Source organism: Syngnathus scovelli, chromosome 14 (assembly GCF_024217435.2).
Source record: "Syngnathus scovelli strain Florida chromosome 14, RoL_Ssco_1.2, whole genome shotgun sequence".
Taxonomy (NCBI): domain Eukaryota; kingdom Metazoa; phylum Chordata; class Actinopteri; order Syngnathiformes; family Syngnathidae; genus Syngnathus; species Syngnathus scovelli.
Window position 1 is genome coordinate 13825645 of NC_090860.1, and position 19235 is coordinate 13844879.

At 42.0% G+C, this 19235-nt stretch overlaps 1 protein-coding gene across 5 annotated transcripts; it reads right to left on the reverse strand.

Annotated features, from left to right (window-relative positions):
* Positions 1 to 3608: 3608 nt before the first annotated feature.
* fndc5a (fibronectin type III domain containing 5a) lies at positions 3609 to 17836 on the reverse strand. Of its 5 annotated transcripts, none has more exons than XR_007485809.2 (7): positions 16885 to 17502; positions 9716 to 9831; positions 9437 to 9635; positions 7941 to 8030; positions 7564 to 7697; positions 5954 to 6668; positions 3609 to 5851 (listed from the first exon to the last, which is right to left on the reverse strand). XR_007485809.2 is itself a non-coding variant. In XM_049740548.2 (6 exons), exons 3-6 carry the CDS (start codon positions 9618 to 9620, stop codon positions 6618 to 6620), a joined length of 459 nt encoding a protein of 152 aa, XP_049596505.1. In that variant the 5' UTR covers positions 9621 to 9635; positions 9716 to 9831; positions 17678 to 17836; the 3' UTR covers positions 3609 to 6617. The 5 variants fall into 5 exon arrangements, 2 of the variants coding, with proteins under 2 accessions (XP_049596505.1, XP_049596504.1); XR_007485808.2 differs by having other exon boundaries at positions 3609 to 5872; XR_007485810.2 differs by having other exon boundaries at positions 3609 to 6668; positions 7495 to 7697; positions 16885 to 17516.
* Positions 17837 to 19235: the final 1399 nt, after the last annotated feature.

Below are 19235 nucleotides of genomic sequence, written 5' to 3' on the forward strand. Positions count from 1 at the left end.
AACCCTAGCTCCAACCCAAACCCTAACCCTAACCCTAACCCTAGCTGTAACCCTAACCCTAGCTCTAGCTCTAGCTCCAACCCTAACCCTAACCCTAGCTCTAACCCTAACCCTAGCTCCAACCCTAACCCTAACCCTAGCTCCAACCCTAACCCTAGCCCTAGCTCTAGCTCCAACCCTAACCCTAACCCTAGCACTAGCTCTAGCTCTAGCTCCAACCCTAACCCTAGCTCTAACCCTAACCCTAGCTCTAGATCTAGCTCCAACCCTAACCCTAACCCTAGCTCTAACCCTAACCCTAGCTCTAGCTCCAACCCTAACCCTAACCCTAACCCTAGCTCTAGCTCTAGCTCTAGCTCTAGCTCTAACCCTAACCCTAGCTCTAGCTCTAGCTCTAACCCTAGCTCTAACCCTAACCCTAGCTCTAGCTCTAACCCTAACCCTAACCCTAGCTCTAGCCCCAACCCTAACCCTAACCCTAGCTCTAGCTCTAGCTCTAACCCTAACCCTAACCCTAGCTCTAGCTCTAGCTCTAACCCTAGCTCTAACCCTAACCCTAGGTCTAGCTCTAACCCTAACCCTAACCCTAGCTCTAGCCCCAACCCTAACCCTAACCCTAGCTCTAGCTCTAGCTCTAGCTCTAACCCTAACCCTAACCCTAACTCTAGCTCTAACCCTAACCCTAGCTCTAGCTCGAACCCTAACCCTAACCGTAGCTCTAACCCTAACCCTAGCTCTAGCTCTAACCCTAACCCTAGCTCCAGCTCCAACCCTAACCCTAGCCCTAGCTCTAGCTCCAACCCTAACCCTAGCTCTAACCCTAACCTTAGCTCTAGCTCCAACCCTAACCCTAGCTCTAGCTCTAACCCTAACCCTAGCTCTAGCACTAGCTCTAGCTCTAGCTCCAACCCTAACCCTAGCTCTAGCTCCAACCCTAACCCTAGCTCTAGCTCCAACCCTAACCCTAACCCTAACCCTAGCTCTAACCGTAACCCTAGCTCTAACCCTAACCCTAGCTCTAGCTCTAGCTCTAGCTCCAACCCTAACCCTAGCCCTAGCTCCAACCCTAACCCTAGCTCTAGCTCCAACCCTAACCCTAACCCTAACCCTAACCCTGGCTCTAACTCTAACCCTAACCCTAGCTCTAGCTCCAACCCTAACCCTAACCCTAGCTCCAACCCTAACCCTAGCCCTAGCTCTAGCTCTAACCCTAACCCTAGCTCTAGCTCCAACCCTAACCCTAGCTCTAACCCTAACCTTAGCTCTAGCTCCAACCCTAACCCTAGCTCTAACCCTAGCTCTAGCTCTAACCCTAACCCTAACCCTAGCTCTAACCCTAACCCTAGTTCTAGCTCCAACCCTAACCCTAACCCTAGCTCCAACCCTAATCCTAGCCCTAGCTCTAGCTCTAACCCTAACCCTAGCTCTAGCTCCAACCCTAACCCTAGCTCTAACCCTAACCTTAGCTCTAGCTCCAACCCTAACCCTAGCTCTAGCTCTAACCCTAACCCTAGCTCTAGCTCTAGCTCTAGCTCCAACCCTAACCCTAACCCTAGCTCTAGCTCCAACCCTAACCCTAGCTCTAGCTCCAACCCTAACCCTAACCCTAGCTCTAACCGTAACCCTAACCCTAACCCTAACCCTAGCTCTAGCTCTAACCCTAACCCTAGCTCCAACCCTCACCCTAGCCCTAGCTCCAACCCTAACCCTAGCTCTAGCTCTAACCCTAACCCTAGCTCCAACCCTCACCCTAGCCCTAGCTCCAACCCTAACCCTAGCTCTAGCTCCAACCCTAACCCTAACCCTAGCTCTAACTCTAACCCTAACCCTAGCTCTAGCTCTAGCTCCAACCCTAACCCTAACCCTAACCCCAGCTCTAACCCTAACTGTGTGTTGCAAATTTAATAAATATTTAGATAAAATTTTTTAGGCCCTAATGGGACTTGAACCCGGGTCGCTTGGGTGAAAGTCCGGAGCACTAGCCACTACACTATGGAACCCTCGCTCAGATTGCATGGAACATACATGGTTTTATGGGGCAGCACACATGCAACTGTGTTGCAAATTTTTACGATAAAAAGTTTCAGGTCCTACTGGGATTTGAACCCGGGTCGCTGGGGTGAAAGCCCGAAGCACTAGCCACTACACTATGGAACCCTCGCTCATATTGCATGGAACATACATGGTTTTATGGGGCAGCACACATGCAACTGTGTTGCAAATTTTTACGATAAAAAGTTTCAGGTCCTAGTGGGGTTTGAACCCGGGTCGCTGGGGTGAAAGTCCGGAGCACTAGCCACTACACTATGGAACCCTCGCTCATATTGCATGGAACATACATGGTTTTATGGGGCAGCACACATGCAACTGTGTTGCAAATTTTTACGATAAAAAGTTTTAGGTCCTACTGGGACTTGAACCCGGGTCGCTTGGGTGAAAGTCCGGAGCACTAGCCACTACACTATGGAACCCTCGCTCAGATTGCATGGAACATACATGGTTTTATGGGGCAGCACACATGCAACTGTGTTGCAAATTTTTACGATAAAAAGTTTCAGGTCCTACTGGGATTTGAACCCGGGTCACTGGGGTGAAAGCCCGGAGCACTAGCCACTACACTATGGAACCCTCGCTCATATTGCATGGAACATACATGGTTTTATGGGGCAGCACACATGCAACTGTGTTGCAAATTTTTACGATAAAAAGTTTCAGGTCCTACTGGGATTTGAACCCGGGTCACTGGGGTGAAAGCCCGGAGCACTAGCCACTACACTATGGAACCCTCGCTCATATTGCATGGAACATACATGGTTTTATGGGGCAGCACACATGCAACTGTGTTGCAAATTTTTACGATAAAAAGTTTCAGGTCCTACTGGGGTTTGAACCCGGGTCGCTGGGGTGAAAGTCCGGAGCACTAGCCACTACACTATGGAACCCTCGCTCATATTGCATGGAACATACATGGTTTTATGGGGCAGCACACATGCAACTGTGTTGCAAATTTTTACGATAAAAAGTTTCAGGTCCTACTGGGGTTTGAACCCGGGTCGCTGGGGTGAAAGTCCGGAGCACTAGCCACTACACTATGGAACCCTCGCTCATATTGCATGGAACATACATGGTTTTATGGGGCAGCACACATGCAACTGTGTTGCAAATTTTTACGATAAAAAGTTTCAGGTCCTAGTGGGGTTTGAACCCGGGTCGCTGGGGTGAAAGTCCGGAGCACTATCCACTACACTACGGAACCCTCGCTCATGTTACATGGAACATACATGGTTTTAGGGGGCAGCACACATGCAACTACGTATGTGGAGAATGGATTGTCATCCGGTTGTCTGGGGCCCTCTAGTGGTCAAAAATAAGAAATGAAAATTGTCAGACCTGAGCATTTTTTATTATTTATCAGACTGCTGCTCTGAGAAGTCTGACAGTTCTGGTCTGATGAAATATGTTTCAAATGTATTATTCAAGGAATCTTCTTGGCTTCATGCACCTTTTCTCTGTACGCCTCATGAAAAGGAAGATTGACAGTAGACAATATGAGCATCAATTTGACTTTCCAGTAAACATTGTTACTTATTAAAGAGTTGATACAGTCATTTGGAGAAAATATTTGATACTTTATTTGACGCCAACACAAGTAAGCAGACTTCATCATTGAAGTTGTGTAACCTTGTGCATATTAGTTCATGAAACCGTGCTAGCCCTCATTAAGCAATAACTGCTGTACACTTTATACAATAAATGGAATATGTTGGGATTAATAAAGCATTGTTTTGTTTTCTTTCTTTCTTTCTTTCTTTGTTCACAACTGAAACAGGCTGATTTGTCTCAGTGGTGACTTTGTTTCCAGACACAAATTCATACAAAACAAACATGAAGCATGTTGGCTGGCTGAATCCAAAGCAAGGTGCAAGAAGAGCTTTCTTTCATCACGGGGCTGTAAATAGATTATTGAGTCAACACCATAATTGAAAATATTGATCTGTGGTCAGTGGGTATGCAATTGTTCAAAGCCAAAGACAATTCATCAATGTTTGCTGAACACTCCTAAATCTTTACTCTCTTGTTCTTATTAGATAAAAAAAAATGTTTTTATTAATATTTCTCAACACAATGTCATTTATATGCTACAATATTTCTAAATAGATGGTACTTACTAACCCAACAAATAAATATTGATTTCAACTCAACATTTTGTTAGGAATATTTTCTGTCAGTTCTTACCAAAAAAAAAAAACACACGACATGCTTTAATGTTGAAACTTTTAACCTTTTCTTTTTTTTTAATTCCAAATCTGCCTTGAGGATTCAGTCTCATCTAAATCAATACTACTGAGTTTACAATGTAATTAACTTTTGATGTTACTGTAAGAATATTTAATAGGTAAGAGAGGAAATAAAACAAACGCAACAGTAATCTCTTTTGATCTACAAAATGGCTTGTATAAATAGATGCTATTATTTGGAATACATTGATTCAGCCAATACAGAGAAAGAGTCGAGTTTAATATAGCATGGACTTTAGAATTTAGTTCAGTGACTATGTTAGTGCAAAAACCTGCAACTAGTCTACTAGTGTTATTCTTTCCAACAAAAAAAAAAAGAATCCCCAAACCATTGCTATTGTTATGTGCAGTTGTTTTTGTCTGTAAACACAACGTAGCTCTATAAAATTAAGATTCCAGCTACTGAACAACTTCTTCCACTCTTAATAAACAGCTAAATGACAAAATGTATCATATCAACACATACAGTAGATACGTGCTATTATGAAACCATTATTATTAGTCAGACATGAACAGTAAACCACACACACACAAAAAAATACTTCTCACCAATAGTACCAGTAAACGAACAGAACTTTGCGAAAGTCTTAGCCCCCCCTCTTGGCTCCATGGCAACAAAAGAAGCAAATTTAGCATTTGTAAGTAGTAGTCAGACAGATTTGATGAATTGCATATAAAGGGAGCTGCCGGTGATCTGGTGCCATTAAATATAAAAGAGGGTCCATTCCATTCCTTTTTTTTTTCAATCCATATTGTTTGCTCTGTTAATAATGACCTGAATTGTTGCTTTATATAATTTGCTCATATAATTGTGGCTTTCAAGACTTTTGCACAGAACTCATAACTCATTCCAGGCTCCAATAATATTAAATGTATTTACACATTAAATATTTAAGCATTACTCCATCCCATATTGCAACTGTATTTTTCTATTGACTGTACGCACACACACACACACACTCAGAAGTTGGCTAAAAAAAATTGGTGGGGGGGGATACACATTTTAGACAACCAATGCAATGAGGCTGCCATGGATGATCTTATTTATTTAACCTTTAAAACGGAAATGAAAGAAGCACAATGAGACACAGCTAAATACCGCAGCTATACTTTCCATCCACTTGATCATCCAACTTATTTGTATATATGGATAAAGAACCATTTTGATTTGAATATACTCATGAGAAGCCCTTATGCCTTGTTGACGTCTGTTCATCACAGACTTTTTCCAATACCATTACAAGAAAACAAACATCAGAGGCTCGATGTACTTATGAGTATTTATCACAATGTGCATTTGTCTCAACATTGCATGCCCAGAGGTTACATTTGTGTGTTGTTGTTTTTTTTTCCACAGAATGTGTCCTCATGAAGTCCTTGCCCGTCATGTTTTCAGGGCTTTAAGTTGTTATTGCTTAAGGAATCTCCTCGTGTGTCTCTACAAAGGCCACTTCCCTGTGTAGACTCTTTTAAAATTCATTTTTCAGATGAGGCACACTGGGTCAAGTCTATTTTTATTTATTTTTTTACCCAGAATGCAGGTATCCACCACCCTTGGAGATAAATAAAGACAGCTGATTCAGGATGTGGAATGTAAAGAATCACAATCTATTAAAAGCACGAAGAGGATGCCGAAAAGGAAGCGGTGAGCCAACCTTGGCGAGCTGCTATGGCGTCGTCGCAGCTCGCTTTTGAGAAACTCCTCCAAACTCAAGACAGGTGCAGCAGTCTGGATTCCCTGAGGGGGGAAACAAGCTCGCCAGACGTTTATTCCCCGCAGTTCTTCTCCTTCCTCCATGAGATGTACCGGTAGTGGCAGTACATTATGTAACAAAACTACACTTACCCCTTACTCATAAAAAAAAAAGAAGTCAAGATTACATAATGTTAGGACAAAACAACATCGAGAAGATGGCATTAAATCACACCACAAAGGAATATATAGACACAAGTACCCACATACTGTATGGCGACCCATTTCCAGACCGAGAAGAAAAGCTCTCCGGCTCTGCTTATCGACGTTGGTCCTTGGGGTTCCTTTATCAGCATTCTGTCTGTCTGTCCGCCACCAGGACCATTTGGCCCTAATCTCTGCCTCTCCCACCATACGGTGCTTGTTAAGCACGGCAGATCGGCTCAACTCTCCCTGCAGTGGCTCCACCGTGGGATCTCTTCTCAGCCTGACCGAGTTGTTCCTAAATCCTCGGAGTCCAGCAAGCTTTGCTTCGTCGGCAGGCCCGAGGCGAGGGAAACGTAAGCGATGCATTCTGACAAGCAGATTTGCGAGAACACACAGTCTGTAGTATGCGCAGAAGACACTCACACTTCAATGATGTTGACAGATGGCATCCGATTGTTGTTCTTGGAGAACTGTGGGAGGAGAGAAGATAGATGATTGAAGATCCTGGAGGGTTCTCAGGAATACAACAATGAGCATGAGGATGCCTCTGTGCTGCGTTTCTATGAAGGGCTTGATTCAGGCTTGACCTTTGCGTGGATTACAAGAGCCTGAGTGTTTGCGATTTGATGCAGACATGCACAAATGGAGCCATATTGAAGTCATATTTCAATTTAGCCTGAAGCTGATGTTCAGATGACACTGTGGGTGTTTATCAATGTCAAGTATACTTTCCGCAACAATTTCATCGGTCCTTCACAAGATACTTGATTTCCTCTCTCCTAGAATATATGATTGAAATCTCAGTGAACTAATGCATCAGTTTCATGCCTTGCGCAAAAGAACTTGCAGGAACCTTATGATACAAAATTGTCTTCTTGCATGGAACTTGAACGGGTTACAAAAGTACCTCGAATAGTCCTCAGGGTGAGACAGATCGTCAATAAATGGAGAACATTTCGCACTGTTACTCCTGTCCCTCGCACGGAGATCTTGTCGAGATGAGAGCACAATTTGTCTGCCGATTGAAGCTTAACAGAGGAGCAACGGGATAAATGACAGAAGTAAATCGACAAAGGAATGACTTTAACAGCACAAGATATGTCTTGAGAGGCTCAGACAGATTTTTTTTGCCACCTTGCACTGTTGATGTTTTCTTCATGAGCTCATTAAGCGCCATTATGGATGTCAAAGACTTTTGTCGGAAACCTAAACACTGGCATTGACATTGAGAAACACCGTATGAGTGCATATGAATGTCGAGTGGAAAAGATCTTTGTAGCGGGCGGCACCATTCACCTGCCCGTCGCTGTTGAAGGGGGAAGGGGGGAGGCACCTCGGGGGAGGAAGGGGGTGGGTGGGTTATACCTTACTGCGCAACAGACCCCCTGTCGGGTGTTCAGGAGTGCTGCACTCGGAGGAGTTTTTGGCTTTGTCCTTGTTGTTGTTGGGCTCATTGTCTTTGATGATGTCATACTGGCGACAGAAGAGAGCGATCACGCCTGCCAAGAGGAACATCAAATGTGTGCAAGCCAAACTTGATACATTCATATTTCAGGTTCTTTCAGAGAACAAAATGTGCTGCATAACATTTATTAAAAAAATATTGCAATATCACAAAGACGTGAAATTAGTTTCAGAAAGATTTTTTTTAATATAGATACACTATTTCTTTACCTTTCAACATTCACACACAATTGCTTGGGGAATGTGAAAAATTGTTTAATTTTATACGTGATCCTCACCTGCCCACATGATAAGCACCACAACAATGATGATGAGCTCCCCCGCCCTCAACTGGTTGGTCTGGCCCACTTCCTCCATTGTCACTTCGTCTGTGAGAAGTTAGAAGGCAAAATACTTGTCATACTCACATGCCATTCTACTTCATGTTGTTATTAGTATTTTCTTTCTCTATTTTCTGAATCCTGACAAGTGCCACGTTTCCCCTTGAGCACAAAACCACCACTTTTCTACCATTACTGAACAAAGTCACAGGCTTGATATAAAGTTCACCACGCTCCCCTCGTGTCCTTTATTAAATGCACTAGGTGACATTTTGAGGCCCCAGCGTGGCAAGCGGGCAGGCAGCCCATGCTCCAGTGGCTTTCAGAAACAAGCAATTGTGAGGATCGATTGGCCTCTGTTGCCTGGCATTAACTAATCAAAGCAAAAATGCCCAAGGGGTGCCGAGCCGAGCCGAGCCGAGGCTTTGGGTGCTTTCGGCTCTGTTGGTCAAACTGGTCAGATGTAACACATTTTTTAAAACACGACAACCAAAGGCCAACAATGGATGGCTAGTTATCATACACAGTAGAAAGAAGTAGAAATGAAATGAAAATAAAGATTGATTTCCAAGGATACTATTAATGCTACAATAAATTAGCACATCAATCCAAAGCTTCTTTTTCATAAGAGCTAATAAATATTTAAGAGGGTTCGTGATCTTATTTTAATGGTACAATAACATTGTTATAGTCTGGATACTATATTTAGCATTAGTACCGAGGTATCACAAAAGTCTTGTTTATTTGCCGGGGAAAAGTCATTAATGTCTAATAAATGAGTGTAAGGCAGTACAATAAATGAAGCTTGGTAGAAGAAAAAAAAAACCCTGTCCAGCTATTGATTTTTAAAAATGTGTTTCCCTTGCAGCAACAAGCCCTAAACAACACTTCCAGAGTTAATGCCTCAAGAGTGGAATGTTCAATCTTGGGCCATGCTGCTTCTCCATTTGTATTCCACCCTATCAATGCCCCTGTGGAACAAGTTCAAACTCTTTCTGGTTCCAATTTCAGGGAGGAGTCCAGCAGAGTGTCACACATGAGATGAGGATGAGGAGGAATTCTAGAGATAAGACTTCAGCCAAGAGCGCATTGATTTACCGTCCCTTGCAGCTTTGGCTTCCTCTGCTCCGCAACTGATAAATGTCCCCCCCGCCCGCCCGGCCCCTCCCTCCTCCCATTTTGGTTTACTGTGCAGTGGTGCCGGGTGCATGCAAGCAAGCCCGTCAATACACAATTCATGCATTCCCCTTTGGCTGTGCAGAGCACTCTGTTTTGAAATTTCATTTCACGCTTTGTGTGCATATTGATTTTTATCGGCGTTTAGACAAAATCAGTCAAGATCTTATCAAGAGGCCGACTTTTGTCTGCATCTTAATGGCTCAAGAACAAACACACGCCCAAAAAATAGCGGTGTAAGCCTTTTGTATTGATTCATGTTATCCGTGCCACTTTACCTTTATTCTTAGAAGCCTGAGTGTCGGCCTCCTTGGGTGTTCGGAAGCGTAAAGGTTCGCTTTGCGGGCTCGTCCCGAACATGCTGATGGACTGGACGTGCACAATGTAGTCTGTCTCTTCCTCTAAGTCCCATAATGCACAGGAGCGTGTGGTGGTGTTGACTTCCTGGATGAATCGGAGCATACGTACGTCTTTCTTCTGCCGGCAGACAATACGCAAAAGAACACAAATGAGATCAAATCGGACATACGCTGCATTTGGACTGTAGTATCAATCACCTGCTGTGTGATGGCAAAGCCAATGACAGGGTCTCCTTCGGGGATGTCCCATGTCACCAGAGCAGAGTTAGCTTTCACTGCTTTGATGGTAACATTGACAGGGGGGGACAAGGTATCTGCAAAAAAAAAAATGTTTCTTTAAAACTTCTCAAGGGTAAGGTTGAAGGTTATTTTTCATTCTACTCATGCATGTGATATAAAATGTCTGGCGTCTGTGACAACCAAATTTATGGTCTGTTTGTTCCATGTCGTCATAGCATAATTTAATAACACAACCGTACTCCCATTAACCTTGGCTGTACTTTGTGTACTAAGGCAATTTAGGAATTCACGCTTGAAGCACCCAAACATAAATTGTGACAATGGTAACCATTACACCTGCAAGCATAATACCTTTGCTATGATATGATGTTTGACATTGTAGAAATGATACCGTGTGGATTTGAGAGAGGGCAAGTCAAGCTTTTAATGCAGATGCTCATGTGAGTTGATTTTAAATTTCCTATACCCACCGGTGGAGCTAGAATTTTTTTCTGCGGCCAATAATATTTCAGAAGCAGCCACATTTTTGAAACAACCATCAATTTGGACAAAATTACAGCAAGAGACTCCAAATAACACATTGCAATCATCACACTGCAGCACGCTTATGAATGACTGTGGCCTTCAGGATTGATCGATATTTGGACTCAATGGCTGAGTAAGATGAACAGGAACAAGAAGAAGTGGTCACTTGCAATAATGCCACTCAGCCGTCTTTATTAGCTTATAAACATCAGCAGCCGGCTCAATGCAGAGATGAAATATAGTAGAGTCCAGGTTAACAAATGACAGTCGCTAATTAATGGGCGGGTTGTGGAGCTTGTGAACGAACGCACCCCCTGTTTGGCAACAGTGCTTACTTGATTCAACGCTACCTGTGGTAAAAGAAGATGGCCCACATTTATTTGATCATGGTCGACTCTCATGTTTAAAGATACTTTTGCTTACTCAATCCTGTTTGGCCTCATGCCCCCTGAAATCCCAGAGACGGACAGGGCCTGAGGGGGACTTACAAAGTGATAAATCAAAGTCATCATTCAGCTCTTTCATTCCGTCTACATTGTGCTCTCATCTCAAAACACACACAGCAACTTAACCTTTGGTTCCTCTCAGGGACTGCGACTCCAACAGGGACCTTATGTAATATTAAAGGCCAACTCTGTAGATTTAGTATTGCTGCCGGCGGATTCTTTTTTTATTCTCTACCCGCTGGTCCCTCATCCCAAAAAACAACTCCCAAAGAATATTGTCGCTGGAAGCCTTAATAACAATGCTGTTGCAATGTCTCAACTCAAAGTTGAGCTGTTTGAAATCTTTTTTCAGGTAAAAAAAAAATCTCATGAGCTATTTTGCTGTGACACTAACAGAATTTCATTAACATCATTGCCATTTTTGCATTTTCAGAAAGCTTCACTTGGATGCTGCATTATTGAATGGAATTATTGAACGCAAACCACCAATTTGTCAGCAATGATCACTCGCTATGTATACATTAATCATTTTATGCTTTAAATGTTTAATGTAGCACATAATGCCTGGTTATAAAACAAACACACAGTTGCTCATAAAGTTGGAAAAGGAATTTCTGTACGGTCATTTATAGCGCCAAGCAAATGTTATGCATGAATTCACTTCACCTGGCTAATTTGGAGTTCAAAACGCAAAGTCTTATCATTTGGCTGCTTCTTCTCCCAGATTTATTGCTACAGCTGTTCTTGTTGTAGAGGCAGAAATGTAAAAATGGAATGTAAACACACAGCAGAGTACATTTTCTTTCTCAACCATTCCAGTCCTCCAGGCTTTGTTTATATTTCCCGTCCCCGTGGTAACCGCCGTGGAGGATTTCTTAAAACCCTGCCAATATCTGTGGATGTATTCAAACGTAGTGTTTTGACATTGTCTGAACCCACCGCAACCATCGATTCCACTTCTTTTTTTTTCCATTTTCTCTCTTCCAATGTAATTTTGCTGAGTGACTTCAATATTGACATTGAAAATATAATGATCTGCCCCTAAGCTGCTGAATATATATTTTTCAGCATTTTCTTTTAAAATAATTGGAGGTACTTCATACTATAGACAAATCCATTGTCCATATACTGTACATTACATACCAAGTAGTTACCAAGTAGTTTGGTACACCCTCGCTATCCTCCCATCTTAACGCTTCCACTTAAATGCTTTCATCTATCCACCTCCTTTCTACCATATCAATATGTTATGTTAAGAGACAGTGAGTGTCGCCAGTGACCATGAGCTTTAAATATCCACATGACAGTCAGCTCTAATAAAACACCAGACAGGATCTTCATAAAGTCTCCCTGAGCGTGGTTGGCTGGCTGCATGGCCGTGAGAATTTGAGCCACCACGTTGGATATCCTGGTGAGTATGTTTGTTGATGTTGGCAGCTCGCTGTCTATTTCACGCTGAGCGGCGTCAAGGGTGACAATTCTTCCATATCCTCGTTCATTAGAGAAGTGATGGCAATAGACAGCAAAGAAGAAAGGGGGCGGGCTCACACTTTCCAAACACACCTTGGGAACATCAATACAGCTTATGATTATTTAATGAAAATCCTCTATGCTGACCGCACCAGGGGCGATTATACGGATTTATGCCTTCAAGTTGAGTCTTTGCCAGGCTTTGTTTCGGTTTAATAATTTTTCTTGGCTTTCACAATGGTTTACGTATAAACATTGTTGCATTTCAAATACAAAATAATGAGGCAGATGAATAGCAGAATAGGATTTTCTAATTTGAAGAAATAATAAGTGCTCAGCTGCCATGTTTGGATGGATGAAGCGTCTTTAACTAGGTTATTTTCAAAAGGCATTAAGATGACTGCTTCTTCTACCCTTTCCATTCTGGTTCTGCTTCAATGCCTTCCTGTACCTCACTTAGATGTTTAAACATTAATTGCACACTATGAGTCTTACATCAGTCATAGAATGAAGGCACATTGAGCATAAGTACAATTAAAATAGTTTTGATACATTTCTCACATTAAATTTCATTACATTGAGCACATATACCAAATGTTGTGGCCAGTATTATTTATTTGATGTCTGCCAATGTAAATATTCCTTTGCAGGCACACAATAGACCTGTGATATCAACAGTGTGTGTGAGGATTAAATTACATTTCAAATATAATTGTGGCGTTTCCATTATGTTTGTTAATGTCTCAAACAAGCAGTGAGGTCTTTTGATCTTTTGGACGCTTCCGAATCATTGAAATGGACCACTCCTTGTTTTATACATCAGCAAAGACAGAAATTTATCAAGCAAATGTGATGAGTGTTATTAATGTAAACACAAATTGTGCTGTTGCCCCCCCACTGATTATAGTTCAGAGTTGACTTGATGCCCCTCAGGGGTAGAAAGTTGATTTTGTTTTAATAGCCACTCAGCGGTTGAGAGAGCGAGGGGCTCGTAAATGCTTGCGGGGCGGTTCCTCGGCTTCTATCAACCCCCCAAGAGAAGCTATTGCTGATTGTTACAGCTCCACTACCCTTGGAAAAACATTACTCAAAGTCATGGTGTGGTGTGTTGCTCCCCAGGATGCTAATGAGTAAGCCTGAGAGGAAAAGTGCCTCATAGCTGCATGTTGTTCCTAGTATATTTAGAGGTGGACGAAATCCTCTTGTGTTTACATTTCCTGATGCTTACTTTGTGCATCAGTGTATGCCTAACTTGTAAAAGTCAATTTCAACTCAGCATTACAGTCCACTACATGAGTTCACAAGCGTAACAAAATATGCCTACGCATAAATGTGGAGTTAAGCACATTGCGATCTGCTTGGTTGACAAAGAGCAACAGATCCACGCGGCCCGGGGAATCCAGAGAACTTTATGAACTGTGACTCCAAATGATACAAAATTGCCATTGTCACATGGTTGACTGTGTTATAATTCCCAGTTGTTAAAATAATGACCAAGTAACACGTGTCATGATGGGACGATACTAGCATGACAGTAAAATAATAATAAAAAATAAATAATATTATATATATTAAAAAAAATAAAAAGGATGCTCAAATGATTAAAATAACACACAGACTGCAGAAAAAAATGAGAGAAAGACCTACAAGAACTGGCCTGAATGTGCACAGCTCCTTGGAACATAAAAATGGATCCACACAACACTATCAAGCAAACATTGAAGTCTCCTGATAATGTAGGATACATTCTCATCATCCACCCCCCCCTCCCTACTTATTCTCAATGGGGTCATTGGCAAGCTTGGAACTGGAATGTGAGAGGAAGCCGGAGAAAATCCCACAAGGGGAGAACATGAAAATGCCACATAGGAAATGGAAGCCGGAATCTCAGAATTGTTAGGCAAAGCGCTCCTCCACCGCCCTACCATATAACTGGTTAACGTGTCTCCTTAGTTTAGAGATTGTGGGTTCAGGGTTCTACAAAAAATACTACCAATAATTAAAATTGGAACGTTTTCCAAACTGTACACTGAACAAAGGATTTAATAACCAGCAAGTGTTAATATGAAAACAGGACAAAAGCATTGTGTTATAAAAGCCTTGGGGAAATTACAAGCAATAATTTAGCCCATGTTGATGATTGCAAATGTTGTCCTATGACAGCATGGGGCTGCTTTCTTCTCTCCCCTGCTAACATGTTATTGAGTGCGAGAGTCTTGTGGGCTCTTGAGGGTTAACACACATTCAGTGCAGAAGGCCGCTCACCTCATCTATATTTAATGTGCCATGATAGAGCCATCAGGTTTTTATGGCCGGGCGATGGTCTTTTCCAGACCTTGGCACATGGACTCGTCCTTGTGCGTGCATGCATGTGCACATGTACACACGTACCTGCATGTGTAGGTCGTATACATATACAGACACATGCACACAAGTATGCAACCAAAAACACAACTGCATGCTCACACAAAAGTCTCAATGTAAAATAGGCCTCATTTATAGATGGTTAAGCATCAGGTAAATCATTTGGTAAACAAATTTAGATATAATTGAATAAAATAAATAATTTAATATATACAAATATAAAACATATAATTTAATAAATAATTTAGATATGTTTTGTAATGCAAACTGTAACACCAAGTCAAACATTTTTTTATATAATTTAATTTGTCTATTACTACAATCTTAAGCTCACCCTTTTGCTTTTCTTATCTGGATTTCTGACATTGTTTTTTTTTTTTTCTCTCTCACCAGGTCATTCTTCTAACAATGGGTCTCATGTGAGTTACATGCTGACAGGTTTATGAAGTGGGCGGTTGCACGGATTATAGAAAGGAACAAGTGGCCACATTAACATGGACATCAATCAATATTAACCAAATTAAGGCTCTGACTAGACACTGTCATATAAACCGGCGCTTGCCAACAGGAGGATTATGACTGGCGCTGCACAGAGTTATGAAAGCAAAAATATTTGATTGATTGTCTGGCTTGGAAATACATTTAGTTTTAAAATCAGACTTCTAGCTACAAGTTAAAACGACCATGCAAGAAAAGTGACGATGAAATGTTTCTACCCGCAGCGTAAAAGCACTTCTTAAAAGACTGCACTCTAATTAAAAGCATTACAAAAACAAAGAGCAACAATTTGTTGAATGACTAATTGATTTTTTTTTCCTTTTTCTTTGGAGCAGCCCAGGGAAAATTGCTCACGAGGATTTATGGACCCAGAGAGATGAATGTGTTAGGCAGTCGATTTACATTTTAAATTCAAACATTAGCGCTCCTTTCCTCAGGTTCAACCAGCTGTTTATGAGTCACTATAAACACAGATGCAGTAAAGACGTCAAGAAGGTGTAAATATTACAGTCTCACTCTTGCCAGGCTAACACTTAGACTTGACATCGCATCAATGTGTCTGGAAGTTTCCCTCTTTCCCAGCTATTTAAGGAATCCAGAATAAAACCGCATAATATGATTCCGATTGGATGACACGACTGAATGAAGTATGAGCGAATTCAAATGTTTTGAAAAGAGGTCAATAGAAATTTCAGAGGATAAGTATTCAAATGTAACCCAAACTAGAAGTGCATTTCTATTTTATGTGTTGTGGTTACCCTGGGAGTACTACATGACTTAGTTTAGAGGCAACATAGGAGAAATCCGTTCATTGATCTCGATCAAGCAGCAAACAAATGGATGTGATTCATCAATGTCAAGAGCCAGTTCTCCAGTTCACTTAGTAGGAGATGTGATGTCATTGGTTATTTGTGAAACTCACAATTATTTTCAGTACCTAAAGACTTGTGAGTTTTTTTTTTCTTTGTTCTGTTCGACATACACTGAATGACCCCAAGAATATGACCACTTGCACATTCTGAGGAGAATCAATACCAGAGCTGTTTCAAACCAAAGTATTGGAAACCACTCCCAGCAGATGATGGGCGGTTTTGAATACTGCAAACTACAGCCGAAAGAGATTTTTTATTTTTAAATGTTGGGATTGATTCCCTTTTGACAGTGTCAATTTAAACTCTAAATTATTATCTGTGCAACGGCATTTGCTATATAGTGATGAATTGGATGCCTTTACCAAGTGGTTGTATGGCCTTTAGAGGCAAATCTTTTTTGGACTATGAGGCAGCGGTGTGCAAAAGCCATAATGGATAAATGCTACATGGACTTTGTTTTGGGGTGGGGGTCGCTCTCAGAATGAAGTACAGTACGCTCTCTATCTTTGCAATGTAGGGAGTGCAATGAAAGTGTTCCATTTAGAACCGGTAAAGATCAAGTTCAGCATTGTACAATATTGCATAATTTGCACCTAATGAACAAAATAAATATTTGATGTCTTTTAAAAATGACGGCTCTCGGATACAGACGCGCACACGCACGCGCAATTGTGACGGGCAATTCCAGTTTTTACAGCAGATAGTAATTACGATGGAGGTGTTGTCCCAAAATGTCACCCAAACGCTCTCCACAGGTTCCAAAGGCAATGCACAGCGTGCCCAGGGTGCACAGTGATGTTCACATTCGCGCAACCGCTGATTCACCCATGCACACGTATGCCACCAACCCTGCCTGCCTGCCTGCTGTGGCTGGCACCTTCCGTCACACAGTCAAAGGGCACTCGGGCACAAAAACAATCGTTTTTACAATTGCACATATGTTCCGACTTACCCGCCGAGCCCCGCGAGACGCCCAAACAGCTGAGAACCAGCAGAAAAAAACGCTCCATCTTTCTGGCTCGGACGACGCGCGGTCCCGTTTACTCCTCCAGCCAGGGAGGCTGCATTACCCGCCCGGCTGGCATGTTCCTCCGAGTGACAAGCTCGTCTGGACGGGAAAAGAACACCGAGCAGTCCCGGTAGCCGCTTCTTCATTCAACACGCTCGATTGTGCCCGGACACTACAAGCATTACTTCCGAATGTCTTCTTCCTCCGTGTACCAGCGGAGCTCCCAAAAAAAAAAAAAAAAAATCCTCGACTTGCACCTGATAATGACGGTGCGTGCTGATGCTGGAGCTGGTGGCTGCTGCAGAATGAAACGTGGTGGTGTTGTATATGAGAGCCAATGTCTCCCTATACACCAGCTAGATACTCAAACGTCCAAGTTAGAGCATTTCCAGAGAAAGCCAAGCTTTTAAATGTCTCATATGAGCATGTTTACTTTGCATGCAGCACTAACAGTAAGCAAAACTAAATATTATAGATAGGGACTTCCTCCAGAAGCATTTCGACTGATGCTCTCGCTCATTCTCCCTCTCCAGAATCTCTGAAACATCACTGCCCACTCACATATTAAATATGCATACAGTAGCCCACGCAGCCAGTCTCTGCAGCCCATCTTTTTTCCTCACGCTTCCTTTTTTTTACTACTTTTGCCCCCAAACAAAACAGTCATGCACACAATTGCAACTGCTCCCATACTTTCAGTGGTCTCTGCTTTGTTGGAAAAGTTTACATACTGTACCTGAACTCCAGATTGATCCCTTGCAGCCAGAAGAGTGTGTGTCTGTGTGTGTAAGTGTGCGTGAGGAAGTGGAGGGGGAAGTCGATAGTCTGTTTTTCACATGCTGCCTTGCACCTCCATCTATCGCCGGCTCCCTGTGACGTGCTACAGGGGAAGACAGTTATAGTGCTGTTCTTGCTCTCCCTCAGACTAGCTGCAAACATACGTGTGTGTCTGTGTGTGTGTGTCACAGAGATTTACTTCTGGCCAAGGGTCAGCTGACAGACAGACTCCACCTTCCCATGACCCTGCACAGGCTAAGTGCTCCACTAGATGGATACAATAATTCATGCGGCGCAACGCCAGTGCACTGAAATTTAAAGAGTAATGTTTTAAAAATTTGTAATAATCCTAAAAGTGTAAAAATAAGTTTTAAAGCATTATAAATGGTTGTGGTGCCCTCTATAAAAAAAATAAAGCCCTCAGCCAACTTAAATGTCAATAAATGAACCCCCCCCCCACAAAAATCCAATCCTGAAAATGTGTGTAAACGTTGTCAATCCAGTTTACCGCTCCTAAAATGTCGTATTGACAATATTTATTGTATTTGGTGGTTGAAATTGAAGCACCAGTTCCATTTCTGCCTCGACATTAGGTAATGAGAGCCACGGAGTGAAGGTGAGGCCAAACATTATGCCTGTGTGTCCTTCTGTTCTCCAAAGACAATTAGCTCCATTTCATTTGCACTTAATTAGAGACAATGTTTCTGCATCCAGTCATTCGTTTGTTTGATGCAGTGACAAAGTCATTCAGTGGCTCCGTAAACACCTGCTGTACATTTCAGACGACCATTTGAAGTTCCGCTTTGTTATTCATGGCGGTTTAGCTCACAAAAGCAACCATGTGTTTTTATTTGACTTCAAGTAAAGCACCATGAAATGCTGGTTACAGAGAAATATACAAACTATTTTTACCATTCACTTATTATATCTATAATTTTGTGCAGTATATCAAATCAATAAATCATTTGTGATTGGCCATAAACTCATCTTTGCTTGACAAATGGGATGTGTAATCTTGCACATCTTGACATCTCACAAGGTTAAGTAAAACATTCACATTCACATTGGCCTTTATTGATTTCCCCCTCACTTGGCTGCAGAAGAAAGTTTCTGGGAGGACATATTGAGGTGAGCACCCTATCCAAGAGTGTTTATTTCCATTCAGGTTGCTTTGGTGTGCAAGTGGTGATAGTGAGTCTATGATGAAGAGGGCAGTCATCTATGTTCCTGTTTTAGTTTGATAGAATGTACACAGCGGCTAAGGCGCTGGAGATAAATGCTCACAGAGTTGCGATGGCAGCAGAAAGTCATACGTATATATAAATATAAAAAAATACAAATATATAAATGATATACTAGGGGTGTGCACACTTTTAATAACCACTGTGTAGTGTTTAAATCTAGGTTGTATCCTTACTGAAATAATCGCTGCAGTAAGCAGCACTTGCCTTTTAATTTGTTAAAAAAAAAAAGAGCAGCAGGAGGAGCAACTGTGAGGATTACATTGCGTGGGAATT